The sequence below is a fragment of the Lipophrys pholis genome, assembly GCF_963383615.2.
Source record: "Lipophrys pholis genome assembly, chromosome: 10".
In the NCBI taxonomy this organism is placed as follows: domain Eukaryota; kingdom Metazoa; phylum Chordata; class Actinopteri; order Blenniiformes; family Blenniidae; genus Lipophrys; species Lipophrys pholis.
In genome coordinates, this window is record NC_137640.1 from 9,777,298 (window position 1) to 9,800,055 (window position 22,758).

The window sequence follows — 22,758 nt, forward strand, 5'->3', positions numbered from 1 at the left end:
TAGATTACACGGACTTCCTTTCCCAGAATCCTCCTCGAGCGCATGCGCTCTCCGCTCTCCGGCCCAGAGGCGTTGGTGGTTGGTGTCCGTCCGAAGATGCGTTGCACCCCGGCAGCATCAGCACCAGCTCTGCCCTTCTAGTAAACTTTCCAGAAAGCACCCGGGGGGACGGAGGAGACGCAGCGGTTCACGGCTGGAGCGTCGCAGGCTCGTCGGTGCGATACGATGGGAGACCAGAAGGTATGAGCCGGAGCCGGGGAACAGGTGTTTCTGATGGGGGAAGCCGTTTCAGGGCGTAGCGTACAAAGGAAGGAGGGGGGGACGGCTGTGTAATCAGGGAGTTTGTGCATGCGGTTGGTGCTTGTGTCCACCTCGCTCGTGTTGTTGCAATTATTAAGTTTCTGTCCGGTCGAACGTGAGGTTGGTCGACGACTCCGCTTCACGGACGGCGGTTCTGTGTAACAGTCAGGGACAGCGGGCCCTGGCGCAGCTCCTCTCGCATCAACAAACATTACACAGCCTCTCAGTATGAATGGGGCTTTTTCATTGTGGGTCCTCATGAGAGCAGTGGAGAGCGACGGGGACCCACCCGAGGTCCGGGCAGGATAATAGTGTGTGTCCAGTCCTTTTGAAGTCGCCTGCTTAATGAATGCGCTGCTGCATTATTAGATTAATACATGCGCATCCTTCCGCCCGTGGAGTGTCCTCTGTGTTCCTCTCAGATCGGTGACACATCTGAGGCTTGAAGGTTCCCAACTTCAGCCCAGGAGGAGGCACTTCATAGGGCTTCTTTCAATTCACATTGTGTTCAGGAGGATCATTTATACAGAGAAAATTAATCACACTTGAGCAAGCATATGAAGCTGTGGGGAAAAAAACCCAACCTTTTACCAGAGGAAAAAAAACAAAAACTCATAGGGAGTTGCTTCTGTTGTAATTAATTAGAATTTGTATAGCATTTCTAACACTTTCATCAGGATTGAGCATATTGGCTCCATCAGCATGTTCCACGAATGAGACATGCTGAATCATGGCAAGCAGAGAATACATGATTTAATAGGAATTCTAAACATTTAGGGTTTTTTCTGTTAGTGTAGGATCTCTGAAATTTGTGTACAATATGACAATTTATATAACTGTTCTGCTTTAGACTTATTGACAAAAATCCTGCTGGGTTAGGTCCTTACTTCCAACATATGTCTTTAACTTTCATTACGGTTGGGACAACCAGTCGTAATAGTTTCCTACGACTAGTACTTGACTAGTTAACTAGTTGGATAAATTAAATTACCAAAGATTTTTCTATGATTTAAGGTCAAATAATTACTAATGACTTTCATTAGTTGTTCCTATCCTAACTTCCCTCCATCTGTCATCATTTATCCGGATGGAGTCGAACCTGTCTATCGGTGAAGGCGGGGTAGTTTACACCTGGGGAAGGCCATGAAAAGACATATGATTACAGTGACCTCTATTTGGAGAAAATTCACGCATTCACAAGAAGAACATTGAAAGTCGACACAGAAATGCCCGAAAACCCAGTCATTCAATATTCTCTCTGTTAGGAAAGAACACGAACCACTGCAACACCCTGCAGCCTAGCGACAGTAAATGTAATCATGTTTGCTAATGTCATTAGTGCACATGAAACTATCCACAGTGACAGCACATCTTTGTTTAAATCTGCTTCCCAATGTGTCTAAAAAGTCATTTGTAGAGTCCCTTTCTTGGAAAAGCCACAATATTTCGCAGGACCTTTTTAAAGACTTTCACTGGGATGAATTATGTTTGACTGTTGGTTTATACTTTCCAACTGTTTTTTTTTTTTTTTTTTTTATATGTAAATGCCGAAAAATGTTTCACACATTAAAAAAAAAAAAAAGAAAAAGTTTTGAAGCAACCTTTTACCATCGTCCACGTGTTGAAATTGTCCAGTTCATAGTATTTGAACATTTTAAATAGTTAAAAAATGGTGACAAAATGCTTTTACAAAAAAACAACAACACAGCAATAATAGATAATGAAAGTGTCTGTCCTAATATTTCTCTTAACAAGTATTTCTCCACAGCAAGTTATTGCAACATTAAATGTAAACTTGTCGAGTTTTTACAGCGACCTACTGCAACTGGGATGCAGCTCTGGGCCCCACATGGCCCCATAATATTCCCATTGTTCGTAGCCCCTCCGTTGAGGAACCTTACACATCGGTATGGGTTCCATAATGAGGAGTGTGTATGAAGCAGGCCTGCTTGATTTTAGTTTTTTGAAATTTGTGTTAACTCGTGTTCAAAATGAAGACCTGGTTAAGAATTCATGTATCGTGTCCTGCATAGGTTACCTGACGAAAACATGATCGTTACTCCCGATTGGTTCATGCATGTTGAATGTATTTCCTCCAAACTTGCAGGTGAAACAAATGAATATGCTACAGTTGCTATTGACAGTGGGAACAATAACTTATTGTATTCACAGTTGGCGTGTATTTCAGTGCTTTTGGATTGATAATTGCTCCAATTTCAGGTTTGCAATAGCCGACAAATCCAAAGCTGTTGGGAACTCTGCTGGTCCTCCATCAGAATGACTTGAAGTGCTCGCTGAAAAGGCATCAGGTTGGGGCAGCTGCTGTCCAGGATGGGAGGGATGGGTTGAGATTTTTGGGGGCCTTGCTCGGGCAACAGGAGCTGGCAGTGTTTTCTGAGAAGGAGCAGAGGCCAACGGGTGACCTTCACTGCGGTTCTGGTAGCCCTCTGCAGTTTGCTGCCTGTGGATTTGTCATGTGCAGGCGAGACAGAGAGTGCTGTTAATGAGGTGGATGTCTGGGGAAACAAACACAATGGTTTTTAGTCTCGGGCGTCTCTCAGTGGCAGAAAGGTTTGAGGCGTAAAGCACCAAAGGTTTTCAAGGAAAATCTCTTAACAGCAGTATCTTTGTGTCATGCGTGCTGTTTTTCTTCCGTCAGGAGTCTCTGCGTAAAATCACCCATACACTGGCCACCAAAAATGAGGAGATCTCTAACTTCATCTGCACCCTCAAACAGAGCCTGGAGAACTTAGAGGTATGAATTCACACAGCGCGCTTTAGTTTGAGCCAGACTTCACAGACTTTACCAGTTTTGTCTTTGTGTCTGTGTGTTTTTGACTCCAGGCAAACTCCAACCGAGTCCAGGAGGACCTGGAGTCCGAGTTCTGCTCGTTCCACTCCATTCTGAGTGAGATGAAGGACAACATGGTGACGCGTATCAAACAGGAGAGAGCCAGTCGCACATATGAGCTGCAGGTAAAGGCGTCCGCCGTGTCTTGATGAATGCAAAATGTCGAACAGTACAATCCCGTCGCTAAAAGTTTGGATGGTGTGTAAAGCACAAGTAAAAACTTAAATGTCACGACTCTGTATTTTATACACAATCAAACGAAAAAATCTCAGATGTTGAAAATGAAAACGTTGTGACTCTTTCATCAAAATGATCAGCTCATTTTTCGTTTTATGGCAGCAACACATCCGAACCAAGCTTGTGCTCCTATTTACAGTTTATAAAGAATAAACTTTAATTAGAGATTAAGAAAAAAAAATAAAAAATCACAACATTATGTCTCAGATATTATTGTTGTGTCATTGTAGCTCCTAGTTAATATCACCAGAGTTATTACGGCTTGTCATGTACTCAACAGTGGACCGCTTAGTAGATTAACAAGACAAGAATATCAAGTCAATTGGAATGGCTCTACAGAATCAGTGTGACTCTACATGTATATGCTTTTATTTACACAGGCTTTAAGAGGCAAGTGCGATTTCATTTTGTTTTTATTTTCACATTAAAACAAGCGATCGCTAGCGATTGTAGGATTTGGTTTTGTGTGATTAACTTGTTATTTTATTGCTGCGCTTCTAGACGTTGTGGATAAATGATTCATAAATAGAAGCGGTTAAAACCGCTGACTCACACTGATTAACACAGGATAAGAAAGTGTATAAAATATGATTCATTTACAAACTTACCACACAAAATAAGGTAACCATAGTTCAGTCAATGAGTGTTTTTGAACGTGAGATATCATAGCACACTGTCTGTAAGACGTAACATGAATCTTGAAAGCTGGTACGGTATTTAATGGCATCATCTCTCACTTTATCTCCTTTCTATTTTTTAGTTCCAATTTTCTGATTTGTGTCGTTAAACATCTCATCATCAAGTAAACCTTTATTTTTTCTTGCATTGGTTCTAACCTAGGTACACTTACATAACATGTTCTGCTGTGGAATTAATCTCAGGTCAACAGCCATGCCGCGCGCAGCCTCAGGACCCTGCCATGACTCTCAAATGATGCAGCTCACTCCGTAGCTTCTGCAGGGAGCACAACGGTGCCATTATGCTCGGGACGAACGTGTGAGAGTTTGCAGATGTATTCAGTTTCACTGGTGTGTTGCTGTTTCTCTCTCAGAGTCAGCTGAGCTCCTGCTCCAAAGCCCTGGAGAGTTCCGAGGAGCTGCTGGAGCTGGCCAACCAGACACTCTGCTCCTCCGAGATGGACAGCTTCACCCAGGTATCTGAAGGAGCTCCCAGCTTTGCTGCACTGCTGCCACACTGTTCCTCCTACTCACTGTTAACAGCTGTTAAGGACTAATGGTGAATTTCTCTGTGCATATGCAGTACTGTGCAAAAGTTTTAGGCTGGCGTGTAGAGGGCAAAAGGAAGAGTGTTTTATTAAAAAAAATGATGCATTGTTGGATTATTTACTACACCTAATGGAAATTGAGTCGGCATTAGAGAAATGAGTATTTGGTGCTACCGCCATTTTTACTTCAAAGCAAGATCGATTTGGCATTTTTGAAGAAAGTCACAGGCAAGTTGTTTTAAAACTCCTCCGAGAAATAAGCACAGATCGTCTATGGATGAACTCTGCTTCAGATTATGTAGACAGATTTAATTGTGTTCAAATCAGAGCTCTGTGGGGAGCCACACCATTTCTTTAGCAGTTCCAAACACTGACTGTAACTTTGAGGTTGTTATTTCCTGCCGATGAACACATTTGTTCTGCAGCCAATCCAATGCCTTCCTGCTGGTATTTCGCGATGGACGGGGGCAATGAAGTACACCTGCCTGAAACTTTACCACAGTAATGATTCTGAGTTAATCTCTCCTCCTTGTGGTGTCGTACTAGCACTTGTTCGATCACAACCATCGGCAGCATTGTTTTGTGTACAATGACAACATGATGAGCTTGAACTCAGATTTTTCTTCGCTCCGTATCTCCTCTCTCTCCTTGTTGCTGTCGCTCTCTGCTTCTCCTCTCCAGGCGGCCAAAGACATTAAGGATAGGTATAGTACTCAGCCATCCATTGCTTTCCCCTTCGCCATAGCCTCCTGTAACCAGAGAGCCATCTCCTACTGTAGCATGCATGCATTCAGACATGTAGCCTCCACGCCCATTCTATAGACAATGAGCACTATGGAAACCTCTCCTCTCTGCTGTGTTTTTGAGTCTGTCCCATCCTGTGTGAGCCCCTCCTGTCGATGAATGCTGCGCCCTCCCCAGCTCTGGATTCTTATTGTTGATCGGGGCGATGAGATCAGTGGTCCCTACAGAGATGTAGCCGGTAGCTTGCTCCCTTAGTGAGGTGTACTGCAGTCCTCCGTGTGCTTCTTTCCCGCCCTCTTTCTCTGGTTCACTTGAATAATGGACCACGTTTGTTACGAGCCCATGTGTTGGTGTGCTTCTTTCTTTTTGTGTCTCTTTGTCCGCAGCGTGACTATGGCGCCGGCCTTTCGCCTCTCCCTGAAGGCTAACGCGAGTGACAACATGAGTCACTTGATGGTGGATTTCAGCCAGGAGAGGGAGATGTTGCAGGCTCTCAAGTTTCTTCCAGGTCTGCTCCATTTTCTTACAAAGACACTCGGCGAACAACTGCTCACAAAATTACAACAGACCTGCAGATACAGTGTCATGACGAAGTCTGGTCTTCTGCAAAAACTAAATTAAACATATGCTACAAGTCATATGTTTAACTTTGTGTACTGTAATCTGAAGGCGGTGACTCAGGTTAACTATTGACCTGGACTGGCGGATACTCCTTGTTGACTCATGGTTGCAATAGGAAGGACATTTGGCATAAAAACTCTCCACGACTGCAGCGTCAGTTGTAATGACTTCCTCTATGGAAACGGAGTGGCTGAATAGGCTTTATTTTAGAGTCGTGTCCTAATGTGGTTCTCATAAAATGCTGGATGTCGGGTTTCTCATCAAAATGGAAAATATAATCAGACAATGAAAACCCAACGATAAAACCATTCAAATTGTCATTTATGGGAACTTTGCGGGAAAAAAATACAAAAATAAACGATATTGTGATTAGTGTGGATTGGGTTGGTGTATTTTAGTTTAGCTATTTGAATAGTTTTACGTGTCTCGCTTATAGCCATGTGAAGGCTGAGGTGCTTATTTTGGTGTCAGATTATCCTCGCTAGTGGTGCAACAAAAAAGTGGGTTGAGTTCACGGCTTATGTCTATAGATTAAGGTGAAGGTTGAAAAACATCTGTGAAGATGAAGATATATATGGTCAGAGGACACGCTAAACTCACCCACAACAGAAACCGTTTTGCACCTGCGAGACCACTCGGCTGTTACTCAGACTTTCCTGAGAAACTCTGTAGGTTTTATTTGTGCTCAACTTTCCAGGAGTGTTTTTTTACAAATTTAAAAGTTTTGTATTTTGAATATTTGACCTTTTTAACATGCAGACATTGTTGCAACTTAAATCTGATAATGTGTCTGTTTTGCAAAAACTCGTTAAGGCCAGTGATGCACATATTTGTAACGAGTTTTGACTTTATTAACTAATAATTCCATCCCAGTTGAAAAAGGAAGGGACACTGAGTGAAGAGGATTTTTTTTTTTTCCCATATAAAAACTTTTTCTCAGTCATAAAATGAATCTGCCACTGAGTACTTCACATTGGATAGTAAAAAAAAAATTGCATTTTTACTCAATTGACAAAGAGAAATACAATGGAATAGTTAGTAAATCAGTGTTCACATTCATACCTAAAAACAAAACAAACCATGCATGGGGTAAAGATTCACCTATATGGAGGAGTCTCCTCCTGACTGTGTTGTTGCTTCTGAAGCGAAACTTTAAAAGAAAAGAGAGAAAAACATACACGTAAACACACAAAGGCACTAGACTTCACGAAAAGTCAGTTTTGTTCTTCACCATTTAGGTCGAGTTTAATCACATGAGATCTGAATCTCTGTGTCAGACTCGCTTTGGTCGCCTTGAATTGTTCCACTTCCTGCTATTTACTGTACATATTAATAACTCAAATGCAAGGTGAAACCACAGATACTTGTCAATGTGTGTCTGTGCTACTGTCCTCCTCACTTCTTGTCTTCACTGTGTGGTTTTACAGCCTCCGCCTTTGGTGTAGGGCTCAGCCTCCTCCGAAACTGCTTTTCTGAGCTCAATAGTTCACACGAAGCCGCCGCACGCCACCCGTTCAACGCTGGCGAAATTAACGTGATTCAATACAAATAGTGACGTTTGTCTTTGTTGTCTCGGTGTACAATAAGCAGTGTTGCAGTCCACTTTACATTCCAGTTAGTATTTGGATTTGGGGTTTTATTTCTGGGGGATTTTGCCCCCCAGTGGTGGGAATCTATGAATGCAACTTTAACATTTGTACGACAGTTCGTCCATCTTCGAGACTGCTTTAATGAAATGATGGTTACTTACTACGGTTAGCAAAATGGTTTTAAATTGTATGAGTAAAATTACATACTGACAAGTACCTAAAAGTACAACTTAATTTTTTATCACTTCCAAGCTTGTAAATTGTTTATAGTAAGAGTTTAAGTCAATTTCTCCAGTGTCTTTACTGACTTAAATGACATGTTTCTGCAGTAGAAAGAGACTGTAACAGTCCAGAAAGTGGATTCTCGTTGATATCTGTAATGAGTGGTCTTTGTGCTTCCAGTTCCTGCCACTCCAGAGATCCAGGTGTCGGAGTGCCAGGTATGTGACAACACGGTGGCCATAGTTTGGACCTTAGCCGAGCCGGACACCAAGATAGACCACTACATACTTGAACATCGACGCACCAATCACGACGGGGCGCCACGCATCAGGGAGGACTACCCCTGGATGGTGGTGGAGGGGATAAAGGAGATGGAGCACACGCTCACTGGTGGGAGGAAAACTGTCAACAGATGTTTGGAGTTGGTGATAGAAGTCTGATCAAAGAGAGATCGCTCTCTTTTTTTTTTAATTCTCAGGTCTGCGCTTTGACACCCGCTACATGACCTTCAGAGTGAAGGCATGCAACAAGGCTGTGGCTGGGGACTTTTCTGACCCAGTTACACTTGAAACCCACGGTGAGAATCTCAAACACTGAATTTGTTTTCCTTCACTAAAATGCAAATATTGGGTTTTTGTGTCCGTTCTGACTGGATTGATAAAAAAAAAAAAATTCTCAGCTTTCACCTTCAAGCTGGACTCTGGCTCAGCCCACCAAAACCTGAAGATAGAGGACCTGAGTGTGGAGTGGGACAGCTGTGGAGGAAAGATACAGGACATCCGCAAAGATAAGAACCGAACCAACTCCCCAATGCACTCCCCAGCCAGGTTTGCACAAATGTACATTGTGTTAAATTCTTTTCCCCATTAACTGGAGTCTTAAGACACCTCCTTAGTGCTTCTGGTCTTACTCTTACTATAATTTTGATTGATTTCAATCATATGGATTCTCTTTTCTCTCTGCCCCCCCCCCCCCGTGTCATCAGGTCAGCGCTAATGTCTCCAAAGAGAGCGCCAACAGCCCGTCCTGGCAGAGACAGGTTCACAGCAGAGTCCTACACAGTGCTGGGTAAGAACACACAAACAAAATAAGAACAAAACCATATATGTTTAAAACTAGGTGAGATTATATGACCAGGGGATTTCAGATCCAGTAATCTTTTATTGCCATTTAGGGTTAGGGTTAAGGTTAGGGTTAGGGTCAGACATATGTCTTGATAGAAGTTTCACCCCTCAGCCACGTGGCTTCATCTGTTCATGCTTGGATATCTTTGGCTGCGCCATACAAATAAATACTGCTAATGACCTATGGTCTCTGTGTTCACTGGCCAGAGGGCCCAGGATTCATTTTTTCAACAGAGATAGAGATAAAAAACAGGTATTCCAAAATGAGGGAGAGATTGTGATGTAAACCTCATCATCTATTCACACAGATTACTTCTTTCACTTCCTCAAACCGTCGGTCTTCTCTGTCCAAACTGTGGACGTTGCCGTCGTCCAGCGAATATGTCCGTTCCTCGACGTTGTGGGCTTGAAGACTTCGCCCTTCTCTGTCGGTCCATCGACTTGTTCAGTGTTTAGTTTCTCCTAAATAAAGGTTATGTTACTGTTGGCTGCACTTTACGGCTTACACCTGTGACCGTGTGCTGGGCGGTTGTTGGGATGGTCCACCTTCTGTCTGAGTGTGTCTGTTGGTTTGAAGGACACTGGGATGTGATGTTTCTCAGACACACCCGGAGGTCAACTGGCCCGTATGTATGGGTTTTCTGAACGCCTCATCATGTAGAGGCTCATCTTTCTCAATGTGTACGTCATGGTGCAACAATTGTTGGCGACGTCTTCCCTTGTAAATTTGATGTCATTGTCTATTGAGTTGGTTTTTTATTTTAAATTTTTTTAACACCACTGGTTTTACAAATGAATCGCACGACTGTCACCAACCTGAGAATCCAGTTCAGGGTTCCAGAAACGTGTACTCTCGACTCTCAACAAACCACAGCAGAACTGTAAACGTGTACTGAAATGTCTCGTCGCAGCCGACACCGTGATCGACGCCGGTCAGCAGTACTGGGAGGTGCGCTTCGATAAGGAGAGCAAGGCCTTCGCCGTCGGCGTGGCGCTGCGGAGCCTCGGCCGATTCGACCAGCTGGGTAAAAGCAGCGCCTCCTGGTGCATCCACCTGAACAACTGGCTGCAGCAGAGCCTCACAGCCAAGCACAACAACAAGGCTCGTACCCTCGACTGTCCCATCCCAAACAGTATAGGCGTCTACATCAACTACGACGAAGGTAAGCTGATCCAACGGCAGCCTTGGATTCCAGATAATTGCCGTTTGTCTGTGAAGTTGTTTGCTTCGCTGCTGAATGAACTTAAAACTCGGCGAAAGCCTCAATAAGCTGCAGTGATTCAGTATCATTTCAACTTTAGTCTTATAAATCAGAACCTTTAAACCTTCTGAACTTGTCCACACATTGAAATAAACTTTTTACATTAAACACTTAGGCTAAAATAATTGTATACAGACTACACAAAAAGAATCAAATAAATGTATGATTAGTAGATTAACTGGGTTTTTTTCCTGCAATTAATCTTTTACCATTTCAAGGCTTGTTTATTAAAATGGTTCCACATTTGTGAGGAACATGCATTTTGGGGGATGAACTGCAGAGCTGATTGTGTGAGTTTTGTCGTGGCCATGAGAAATTTGCTAAATCTTTTCTCTCCAACAGCAAACAGTTTCTGGTGTTGAGCTCTCTGATATCCCTATCTCCGCGATCTCAACAGTTACCAGCAAAGAAAAAATATTTGTTCATTGGTATAAAAGATTTGGCAAGTTTCTTATGGACAGTCCCACATTAAAAAAATAAATAGATAAATAAACAGGTTTTCCAGTTGTGTCCAATGCATTGCCATAAAGCATTGTGACATGCACAAGTTCCCTCACATTTGTTTCCTTGTTCTCTCCAGGTACATTGTCTTTTTACAATGCCAAAACCAAGCAGCTGATGCACAGTTTCAAAACAAAGTTCCAGCAGCCTGTCATTCCAGCTTTTATGGTGAGAAAAGCCTATTTCCAGGAACATTTGTCATCTCGGATAATCTCCGCTCTTGTGTTGTCTTTGAGTTTTTAATCTGCGCTGCGCTGCCCCCTGCAGGTGTGGAACGGCAGTTTCTCCGTAGTCACAGGCCTGCAGGTGCCCAGTGTGGTGCAAAGCGGCCAGAGGAAGAACAGCGGCACCAGCAGCTCTAACGCCAGTCTCACATAAACCCGCTGCAGCGCCCCCCCCTCACCCCACCCCACCCACCCCCCGCCTGCACTGACTTCAGTTCAAGCCGTGCTAAAGAAGCGTTACATCACCGGAGTACGATGGATTTACCTGTTCCACAAGCGGCGTCTCGGCCCCGTGAGGTTTAAAAAGAGCATCGGGGAACCAGTGACTCATCTACTCTGTGACAGAACTCTTCAAGTGTGTGACTCTTGGCTGTTGCGCTTGCTCGGGACACGTTAAGTGTCGTCTTTCTAGTTTTCCTCTCTCCGCACACTCATTTAGCACGATCCCACTGCTGCTAGAGCAATGACTTAGCGCTGGCCGCTGTCCTCCCCTCATCTCCATCACCGTCACGGTCACGCCGCCAGCGGCAGGTTCAGGGTCCACATCTGTCCCGTCCTGCTCTTCTCCCTGTGCCTTCCTGCTTCTTTTCCAAGCTGACAGGCCAAATCGAGTTGTCTTTATCAAGACACTAATAGTTCACTGCGAGAACATAGCTCCCTGTTTCTATTTACAACCGTGTATCCCGTCAATGTCCGTATAACTTGATATTTATGTGGTTTTGTGGCTATGACCTCGTCTCTTCCCACCAACTGACCTATTTAACCTAAAATCAAAGTGCTTCTGGACAGCACGGCCGACTTGACTTCAGTTCTGAATCCAGGCCAGTGGACGTTCACCGCATATGAGTTGCATTTGATTTCTTGCCACGGCGTGCGCTCCTAACAGTGTTGGTTGGATTTCACCTCATAGTCTGGGCCGATATGTTTAAGAAAGCGTGTCCTCTTAACTTCCTGCTGAGAATTTGTTTCAAATCAAGGCAGTGTTGAAGGTGGTGAAGTGTCAACACACGACGACGGCTGGAGGTTTCTCCATTTTAACTCCCTGTAGTGAAAATAGATCAAGTGCTCAGATTTGGCCTTCAGAATTTTGGAAAGGACTCGTTCTCTGTACTCCGCATTTTGCCTGACTGCACCCTGCTCCTTTTCTGTGTCTGTATCTAATAACGTGTTTATCGGCCAGCAAAGAAAAGATTTTATAAGTTCGCGGACTGCCCACAGTCCAAATATAATAAATAGCTAGGCAGTAGCTCCAGCTAACAAATTGTCCTACAAACATTTGCCAGCTTTGAGAGGCACTTAATTGAGGAAGTATGGTAATAAAGTAGTAAGTTTATATTATTAACATCCTTGTGTGTGAACTGCCTGACCTCAGAGTAGCATCCGTGTCCCACGTTACACATGGTAACCGTCTTGCTTTGCCACGTTTCTCTCTCTCTCTCTGTGTTTCCTGAATGACTTGTAACCTGCAATGCTTTAAAACAAAACCCGTCCAACTCAGATTTATGTTCACTTTATTTCAAAGGCTGACAAAATGTCACAGATTATTGTAAATAGGTCCATTTTTCCACTATAACGTATCATTCATTGAGGTAATAAACAACTGAGAGCGATCTGTTCCTGGATGTCTGTGTCAAGGAGTATTAAAACAAAGTGTCCAAGCAAGTATAAACAAAGAAATAAAAAAGCAGTAGCAGTAAACATGATGTAAAACTGATAATAGACAATCCGAACTTCATGAAACCGATCACATTCAGCTTTGACTGGTTGGTACGTACTAGAAAATGTTCACGTGTGTTTGATTTAAAGTGACAACAGTTTTAGTCAACTGAAAAAATATATATATTTACAATACTTCAATATACAGGAGTCCATCTCATATCCTGTGTTTTCTTCCATTGTAAGTTTACTTCAAATATAAAGAGCCTGAAGGTTTCAGGGTGGAGGGATGTAGTCAGTTCCAGCTGACCGGACACACACACACACACAGATCTTAGTTCCAAGCTAACCAAACATGTATGGTATGTCTTTGTATTGTGGGAGGAAGCCAGAATACCTGAGAAAACCCACACAGACACGAGGAGGAAAATGACCATTGTGGAGTCTAACCTGTTTTTCTTCCACTGTGAGACAACGGTGCTAACCACTGCACAGCTGACTGTCAAGCTCAGCTATTTAAATGTGCATCGTTAAAACCAGCAGTCGATGACGACAAACAAGGAAACAACACTGATAAATCAACATTTGATTCAGTTCAAGCAAGAGAACACGCCACCATTCATGGATGGAGTTGTGAAGACAGTGTGGCGTGCACACGCCGCTCTGTAATCGGCTGATTTATGAATTCAAGTCGGGCGAATCGATAAAGTGTAAATGTCCACAGGGAGTAGACTGCTGACAGCTGACCGGCGTGGAGGAGCCGAGCCGGACATTAACTGTGTGTAATCGTCTTGTCCTCTCCCCTCTGTGGATGCGTCTTGCAGGGACGGACCTGAAAATGACCCGGTTTCTGAAGTGGCACATTTTCACACCGAGCTCCGACTTCTGAGAGGCTCCAACCAGTAGAGGTCACTCCTGACACTTTGCCTTCTGCTCCAGCTTCTGCTTTAGTTCTGATAAGGCTGCTGCAGTCACTGCAACGCGACAGACAAAACCTTCAATATGTTGCGGAGATTCATCATCGGTATTATCGTGTAAAGAGGGTGAAGACCTGCACACGTGGACTTACTTTGTTTCTTGGAGTCTGGGCTGATTTTCACCCTGGGGTCAAAGTTGGTGGAGATGGACACGTTTGATGACTTGCGAGGAGCCGGAGATGGAGGCAGTATGGGCTTCTTTGTTGGTTTCTTATCTGTATCCACGCAACACACAAAAATAACCCCACCGGTTTAAACAGTGCAGTGACTTCAGTAATGATGTCGGTAAAGGGAGTGTCCTACGCGCCACTGACTTAGAAAGACAGGACGGGGGACAGACTTACCTGACGGCTGCATAGCAGAGGAGTCTTGTTTCTCTGTATGTTTTGTCCTCACTGTTTGAACACAGACATTGGTTAACAACTACGGCTGTGGAAAAAATGAAGTCACACCAGTTTACGTTTCCAAGAAAGAGGCTAAACGTCAGGAGTGATAGACGGTAAAAACCCTCTGAGGGGAGCGTTGGCAGGTGAATGATACTCACAGGTCCCATCCAGATTGCAAACCAGTTCATTCACCGGTGTTTCTTCAGGCTCAGGAGCTTTTAGCATTTCTGGGAAAATATAATATAAAATTATAAATTTTAAGAAATTTTTCACTGCTGCATGTGCCTGTCTGACAACAAAGGTGTAAACAGTGTACCTCCTCAAGAGTTTGATAATTTGAATCTAACATGTATAGGTTCAGTATTATAGTTGTTTTTGTGCTCGCATGCTCATGACAATCACCCAGATTCAGATACGAACACACAATGGACATGGGGAGGAGTAATAAAAAAAAAAAAAAACAGTTTTGTAAAAGAAAAAAATGGACATAATGATTTTCTGGTTTGGTGTTTTTTTTCGTTTTTTTACCACACAGGAAGAGATCCAGTTTAAAAAAAAAAAAGAATACATAATATAATCATAATGTGCACCATAGCTCATCCTGCTGTGAAGCACCACAGCTTCATCCTGACATCTGTATTTGGCAAAGATATATTGATGCATGTCCTTAGTTCAAAGTTAAACCGTCTTGAGTTGCACTGAGAGCAGTGACTAGTGACTACATGCATCAACATGTCGTCATGGAGTCATTCAGAATGAAGTCCAGAGCAATACCAGACCTTGACAGATCATGAGGGATTGAGCGGGTGTGGATCAGTGGACTGAAGTCATTCCACCTTAAGAAAGCAGTGGTTTGAGAGCCTTTTGGTTCGTAAGGTAATATAATAGGCAGGACCGGGTGACGTGCACTGATATTGCACTGTAGATAAGGCTGTTTGCGCTTTTTCATTTTTGATAAATGAGCGTCACTGGTGTGGCTAAAAGGTAAAAGGGCCACAGACAAATATTAGAGTCTGGGAAGTTCAGAAAACACAGCCTCTTTGGCGTCAATCGGCTTCGTGAAGATAAAAACAACATTGAAATCCTTTATCACAATATTTGAAATGGTAGATGGTCTCATATCACGGTGTGGTATCAACATATTGTTCTTTCCAAAGTTTCGGTCATTTTGAGGTTCATGCAGACATCCTGGGATAATGAAAACACTTGAAATGGTTTTCTCATTGAGGAAGTAACTGTATTACTTGGTCTAAATAGGATTGTGAGACAACGTTGAACTATTACACGTATTGTTAAAAATGTCACGTTATGGAACCAGAACATAGAGTGAATGAGTTTGTCTCTGCGGTTTGGAGTAATTACAAGATTAGCTGATGCAATTGTACTGGAGAGACTTTTGAAATCACTGACATGTCGCCTCTAGAGCAACAAGACGTCTGACGAACAGTGTAGAGAGTTTATGAGGTGTGTGTGTGTGTGTGTGTGTGTGTGTGTGTGTGTGTGTGTGTGTGTGTGTGTGTGTGTGTGTGTGTGTGTGTGTATGTGTGTGTTTGCATTGAGGGACACTGTACCTGGTCTTCGAGGGACGCCTGGTGGGACGGAGACTAGGATGTCCTGCTGGACGCTCATCTCTCCGTTTTCATCGTCCGATCGAATGAAAGCTGTGAAAAGAGTCCAGGGTAAACAAAAAACGTTAAAACAGAAACCGTGAAGCGTGGATCGGTTATCACACAAACTCAGAGGGAAAGAGAGGGTTGGGATTTTCAGATTTTGCACCTACAGATATTCTTGGCGTACTGGTCTTCGAGGATGAGGGGGATCAAAACTCCATCCGTTCTGTCGACCAAATAGGTGACGACATTGTGCAGCGTGGTACACTCCACCTGCACACAGAGCAGTCGCTTATTCACAAACATTCTTCGGCCGGCCACAACCACTTCACCCACAGGGAGCCGGAGCTGACTCCCCGCTGACACAGAGGTCAACCTGGACTGGGCACCCGGGCGAACACACAAGCCCACAATCACACAAGTTTAGAGTCAACAGCTGGTGTTGACTGTGGATGTTTTCAGCCTCTGGGAGGAAATTGATGTACTTGCTCGCACAGGGAGAACATGAAAACTCGACTTGAGCAATTAGCATTTTCCGCTCAAACAACAAAATGTAAGTCAAACGTGATACTAGATGCCATCTGGTATCAATTTCAACGTTTGATATATCTGATGTATATATATATTTTTTTTTAAATGAGAGACAGAGAGAAATTCACACACATGGAGGACAGACTTAAATCGGGGATATTTGCATTGTGAGAGGAGAGTGCTTTATTACCACTCCACCTTCACACAATGTAAAGAATTACGCAACGGATACTACACAATTATGTAGGAACATTACTAGCATCTAACACATTACCAGTTCCTTTATTACATTACCTAGTCATTACTGTGAATAAAACTGCTGTGGTTGCAGGGACAACGTAAACTAGACAATGTAAGTGAGACAAGCAAAACAATAGTTAATGACTGTGACTTAATACAAAGATCAGAGGTGAGTCACAACAACAGCAGCCACATTAAAGTTATATAACACTGTTCACAAGACGTACCGGGATGTCGGAGATTCTTACTGCTGACTCAGCGGTTACCCTCAACCACCTCCCCCTTTTCGCCGAGATCAATTATCTAAAGTTGATTTATTTGTTCGTGCTTATAAAAAAAAACAATAACAGAGTCAGTCTCTTTAGGCGCGTCTGTGTATTGTTACTGTTACTGGAAAGTGTGTGTGAGGGCTGCACCTGTGTGGAATTTACCAAATTTCCTGATGTGGGATTAATAACGTCTGCTCTTATCTAAACTTATCTGAGCAGGGCAGGTGTCAAAGAGCAGTAAAGACGGCAGGATCTATTTACCAAGTTGTTTGAACATAACTGACGGACTGTAGTGTAGTGTGCTGTAACTTCTCTTCACGAGCAGTGAAGGCATGGGCAACTTTGATTATAGGGAGAGGTGCAAAGGTTTAACCCTGCCTACCAGAGGGCCGTAATGTGTCGGATGAACATACGGCAAAGGGACTTATGGGGATTATGGCAGACCATTCTATGCAGAAGGACTAATTGCATGTCTGATTTTAACCAACATACATGTATTTAATAACTTTTACTGCAAAATAAAGTCATTAATACAGTAATTTAGAGTAATTTCACCAGATTCTTGGTTCGAATGAGCAACAATTACCTCTGAACTCCAATATTATAGGAAAGGGAGTAAAATGGAGCCTGCGGGCTGCCAATTGTCCATGTCTGCTTAAGATAATTTGAATATTGCCATGAAAAGATTATTTTTAGCGATAATCCATGCTCTGTACAGCTTTATCCAACTTAGGGTCTTGGGAGCCAAAGGAAGGGTGCAGCCTGGACAGTTCATCACAGGAAAAACACCGAGACCATCATAAACTCATATTCACACATACGTGACAATTTAGAGTCAGTGATTGGTCACGTAGTTGAAGTGACCAAATCGACATAGGGAGAACATGTAAACTCCGTACAAAAAGCAGAGAGAGAGAGAGAGAGAGACAGCTGCTACAGCCCCATGCTGCCGGGTGCAAATATTAAAATCCACTGAACATGGCCGGAGTTTGAATACTTACAGGATTGTCCACATCAATGATGTAGCCTCCGGTGGGTTTACGAGTCACCCGGTAATGCCTGAATAAAGAGCTGCAGAGGAGCAGAGACACAACCAGGAAGGTATAATACAATGTAATATATATAATATAATATAATATATGTGTGTGTGTGTGTGTGTGTGTGTGTGTCTAGCTTCAGACTGTGTGCGTACCCTCCGAAGTCCTGCCTGGTGGTGATGGCGAAGCTCCCGTCACTCCCCGGCCGCAGCAGCAGGTTTCCTCTCTTGGCTTCTTTATCAAGCAGCAGCTCTGCCTCCAGGCGAGTCACTTTGTGAAAACAGCTGCAGGAAGAACAAAACAACGTGAGATAAGAACACGGTGGCGCTTGTTAGACAACCCAGTATATCCTGGTATAAGTGGCAGTAAATCAAAACCTCCCAGACAGGCTCACAGTGTGTCGTAACGACAAAAGACTATTTATTACTTTACAGCAGAAGTGCCGCTTAGGTTGTGATATAAAACACATCCGTGTCGGAAGTTATGTTTTAATTTTGAAATGTCCAAAAATCCATTCAATACAATTCATAGATATTTAAAGAAAGACTGTAGAGGATATGTACGCCTCAGAAAAAGAAAATGTCACCTCCTCTACAAATCAAGTAAAGTCCTAACAATGAAAGACATAAACACTGTTTTCTCAGCATTATCAACATAATCCAAGCATTTCAAATGTGAATAAAAGTTCACACTTACGCTGGCGTGTCTAATCTGATGCTAACGTAAGGGTTGAATTTCTCTGTGGCAGAGGAAGGGAGATTTTTTATCCTTTCTTTCTCCTTTTCCACAGCATCCCTCAGCATGTGGATCTGCCCTGGCAGCAGGTTGAGGGAGGATGGCACAAACAGCTGCGGGGAGACGGGGAGTTTAATTTGTACACTAGTATTAAAATACAAACCAGTATAATCCTTCACGATAGTAAACAACTTGGACAGATCTGATATCTGACTTGTGCTTCGGTCAAAACTATAAATGAGAAAAAAAAACAAGATTGTAAACAACTTGTTCATTGAGGAGACACCTTCTTCCAACTTGTAATAAACTGACTGGGTTTTAATAACACTGCTGGGTTCTATCGTTACATATGTATGTTTTTTTATTAGTGAACGCATTTTATGGTTTCTGTTCAATCCTGGGAAACACTTGGTGAATCTGTGAATTTTCAGAATAAATAAATAAGTACAATCTATTAAGAGCCAAGTTTTAAATGGTCGATGTAGAATACACACCTCAGCCACGGAGAGGATAAAGCCTTTCCAAAGCTCTCGGGCTTCTGCGTTTGATGCCTATAGAAACGTCAAAGAAAACTAAATGGTAAGATAAATGCAAATTGTCGTAGGGTCGAACTAAAACACAATTTAGAAAACGTTGCCCTTGTTCCCTCACAGCGATTTTGACATTTCCGTCCTTCATCAGCAGGTTGAACCGGGCTGCGTCCAAGTTCTTGTCTTGACTGGAGTCGTCTGTGATGGCGATCAATCCACAGAGATCCAGTTTCTCAATGTACTGAGGAAACACACACACACACACACACACACACACACACACACACACACACACACACACACACACACACACACACACACACACACACACACACACACACACACACACACACACACACACACACAGAGTTAACTGGTGTATCCAAACTATTGCTTTATATTAACCTGAATCTGAGCTATAACTTACGTCGGCATCTTTCTTTTCATTGAAGAAGAAGAGCGTGTTTCCAGATAGACAGGCCCACAGTTTACGAGACGTCTGCAATGGAGAGAAAAACAAAGAAAAATATCATGCTGAGTCAACTGAATGTCTCCACTGAAGATACCAGGCTATGATAATCCTGACATTGATTTGTCAGAGTTGGTTCAAGAATAACTGACGGACCTGGAAAATCTGTGGCCCTGGAGTTTGGTGTGAGCGTGTGTGCCCATTGTCTGTTGCGTGTTCCAACCAACACCAGCTTTGTGTGTTTCATAAAAAGTAACTGCCGCTCGTAAACAGTATGGAAAAAAAACTGAGCTGCGAAATGTTCAGAGCTGCTAAGTCTCATTCCCCGCGAGACTTAAGCTACCGAGGACGGAACTCACACTCTCACGCAATCGTGTGCTCAACTTCCTTCACCCGCCACGCTCAGTGAAGATGCGCACCTTCCCAAGTTAAGGAGTGTTCACAGCAAATCACCATCGTTCAAAAGACAAATTGAGAGCATCTATTTCTCAGGCAAAGCAGATCCTTCCACCGTCTGTACCTGTCCTTAACTAAAGTCCTAACAAGTGAGCGAGAAGGTACAGAGAGGAGAGTACATCTCACTGGTCTTTGACAAAAAGAGTCCTCACACTGACGCCTGTTATCAGTTTACAGTCACATGAGGGATTCAGTCTGAAAACAGACTCAGGGAGGAGACGCACGGTTTATTATGTATTCTTTTTTTTTTTTTTTTTTTTTTAACCAGATCTCTTCCTGTTTGGTGAAAAACAAAAATAACCACGACAAACCACCCTCTTATTAATGAATCACAACCATGACAGTGGCTGAATCATAGCGTGTGAGGTCTGACACCACCCCAGAGTTCTGTGACTTATGTGCTGGTTTGATGTTTAAGGTCAGGGTTTCTTCCTCGACCAAAACCGAGGTCCCCACCAAGGAAATCAGTAATCTTCAAGGTGAGGGCACGTTAGGATATGATTAAGGTTGGGGTGAGGCATGTAAGCTGTGATTAGTTTGCAGATGACGAGTGTCAAAGTGTCCCTGCTTTATCTCGGAAACATAACATCAAATGTCAGGCATGAAATGGACAGTTGGTTTATATGCGTGAGAGTCAGGATGTGGTGGATACACTTGATAATTGTGGTTGAGTCATAAATCAAAATCTCTCTCTCTTCCTCTGTATTTCTTAACCATTCTATTCCTCATTCCTGATAATTAGCCTGCCTCTCTGGAACTAAGTAACTAATCTTACGGTAAAAGAAACACTCATAGAAGCTTGGCCACACAGATATGGAACAAAATAGATTTTAGATTTGACTTATCTAAAGCAGGGGGCCGGACAAAAGAAGTTGCTGTGCCAGTTTTTTTCCTTATTTTTTGTTTGTTTTGTCTGTACCCTTTTATTGCTCTGTGCAGTTGCCTTTACTGCTCAAAGATCAGAAAAGCAGTCTGACTGGTTACACTATGGAAAATACTTCAGAATGAACTAGTCCATGTCAAGGTATGATATACTGTTCAATCCCAGCCTTTTCACTGGTTGGTAATGAGCCAGTGAGTGAACAATTACTCTGTAGTTTCACAGTAACAAGTACGAGAGAGTTTAAGCACTAGAGAAGGAAAAAAATCACTTGATTAAAAAATGCAAATGCCTGCAGGTCCATGATGACAGCAGCAGTAAATCAGCAGGTTCCAGGTGCAATAAGAACACAGTAACGCTCCATCAGAGAGCAGCACACACACGAACAGTAGAAACGGGTTTTCAGCAAGTAATTGATTTATTGGTGGAGAAAAAAAAGTTTTATAAACGGAATTATATGGCTTTTTTATTCAAATCTGCTTATTTGAGAAGAAATCTGATTGCACTGGCAAAGTTTTGTTGTTTTATAGCAATGACAGTAACGTTTTCTGATTTCTGATTTAATTACCCGATTTTAAACAGATTTCTTCTCTTGAATTTATCCTAAAAACATAAATACTGACAACATTTAATGCTCAAAATGACCTTCTGAATTGTTTGTCATGGAAATACGGCTAACCAAAAGAAATAGTTACTTACGGACTGTATAAAAAAAGAGACAGACTTTCTATATTTCACTGAACGCCTACCTTGTCTTTGAAGGATCTCTTTTCCAGGTATCCTTCATAATAACAATCCGGCAGCTGGATCTTCTGTTTCCCAACACGTTTTGCCATCAGGGTGCAGGAGACGCTCCTCTCTGTTTCACACAGGTTTCGGTGTAACTGAGCGGAGTTTTCCAGCAACAGCATTTACCTGTGCTGCTCCCGATTGGCCCAGGCGGGAAGGGGGCGGGGCTAACCAAAAACAATCCCCAGAAAGATTTCTGAGCTCTCCGTAAATATCAGGTTGGAAACCACCTACAGGGCACGGCCCTTCGGAAAGTAGGTTATGTTGTTGTCGTCATCTCTTTTACATCTCCTAACATAAGTAACGAAATGGATCTCATGAGCTTCTCCGGTTGATTTATGCGATGATGAGCATGTTTGTCTCTTTTCTGCACTCTGACAGCAGCAGTAAGTGGTGGATGGGCTTCACTGATAAAGCACGTTTTATTGATCATGTGAATTTGCTACTCAGATGACGTATTCACTCACTATTTATAGAGACTATTGTGGGTTCAGTGTGTGTGTGTGTGTGTGTGTAAAATAAAAAACAATTCTTGGTGATTCATTTTTGATGACTAATGCACCATTTCATCATTATTCACCGAAACCTTCTGCTCTGAAACTTTATTTGGTATTGTTTTGCTGAAGAGCAGCAAATAGATTCACCTCAGAGTGAAAGGCTCACTGCCGTCTTTACAGGCACACAACATCAACAACAACAACGACAAATAACAAAAATAGTCACAGAATATCTATCAAAACATATATCTATAAAATACACGGTTTATTGCTCTATTTAAATTCTGTGAGTTTGTACAGTCAAATTTTTGTATTTTTGTTTATATTTGTTCCAAAAAATAACCTTAAGTTTCCTCAAAATATCTTCTCTGCCTTTTACCCTTAAAATCTTTCTCTTATATGGGACGATCGTTATTGCTGTTAATATGTTTCCTCGTATGTGGCCAGTGGAATCAGTTCATCAGTTCTTTAGAGCAGCAGGAACTGCCTGATCGTCAGTGGGTCGGTACTATCCTGCCACCTGAGGGTATGGGCACATTTAATGACTTTAATCCCCTGACCGAAAGAAGTTTAAACTATCTGCATCGCCACCATCCTAACAAACTTCAGGAGCTGGCTCCTCAGATGGAGCAGCAGGTGTAGAAATGCACGCGACAAGAGCTGGCAGTGCCACCTGGTGGCTATACAAAGGAATTAATTGGCTTTTTTTTCTTGCCCCATAACAAGCCTGTGATACTCCACACTGCCTGCAATTATCATAGATATGCAGGATAAATATCAATGTGAGTTTGAACGC

The 22,758-nt window shown here is 42.8% G+C and overlaps 2 protein-coding genes across 3 annotated transcripts; one reads left to right on the forward strand and one right to left on the reverse strand.

The window, feature by feature from the left end:
• The first annotated feature begins 53 nt into the window (after positions 1–53).
• fsd1 (fibronectin type III and SPRY domain containing 1) lies at positions 54–12,509 on the forward strand. 2 transcript variants are annotated; one of them, XM_080473942.1, is made up of 13 exons: positions 54–240; positions 2,960–3,055; positions 3,145–3,276; positions 4,440–4,541; positions 5,295–5,317; positions 5,744–5,865; positions 7,970–8,179; positions 8,268–8,366; positions 8,469–8,616; positions 8,775–8,857; positions 9,825–10,076; positions 10,756–10,844; positions 10,944–12,509. In XM_080473942.1, the coding sequence occupies exons 1-13, from the start codon at positions 226–228 to the stop codon at positions 11,052–11,054; spliced, it is 1,482 nt and encodes a 493-aa protein (XP_080330068.1). In that variant the 5' UTR covers positions 54–225; the 3' UTR covers positions 11,055–12,509. The 2 variants fall into 2 exon arrangements, with proteins under 2 accessions (XP_080330068.1, XP_080330067.1); XM_080473941.1 differs by having other exon boundaries at positions 61–240; positions 8,469–8,628.
• On the reverse strand, positions 12,371–21,556 carry LOC308116001 (signal-transducing adaptor protein 1-like). Its single transcript, XM_080473943.1, has 13 exons — positions 21,426–21,556; positions 19,299–19,370; positions 18,993–19,112; positions 18,836–18,892; positions 18,303–18,454; positions 17,762–17,890; positions 17,571–17,640; positions 15,700–15,802; positions 15,491–15,580; positions 14,078–14,146; positions 13,878–13,928; positions 13,626–13,748; positions 12,371–13,530 (listed from the first exon to the last, which is right to left on the reverse strand). The coding sequence occupies exons 1-13, from the start codon at positions 21,510–21,512 to the stop codon at positions 13,466–13,468; spliced, it is 1,188 nt and encodes a 395-aa protein (XP_080330069.1). The 5' UTR covers positions 21,513–21,556; the 3' UTR covers positions 12,371–13,465.
• Positions 21,557–22,758: the final 1,202 nt, after the last annotated feature.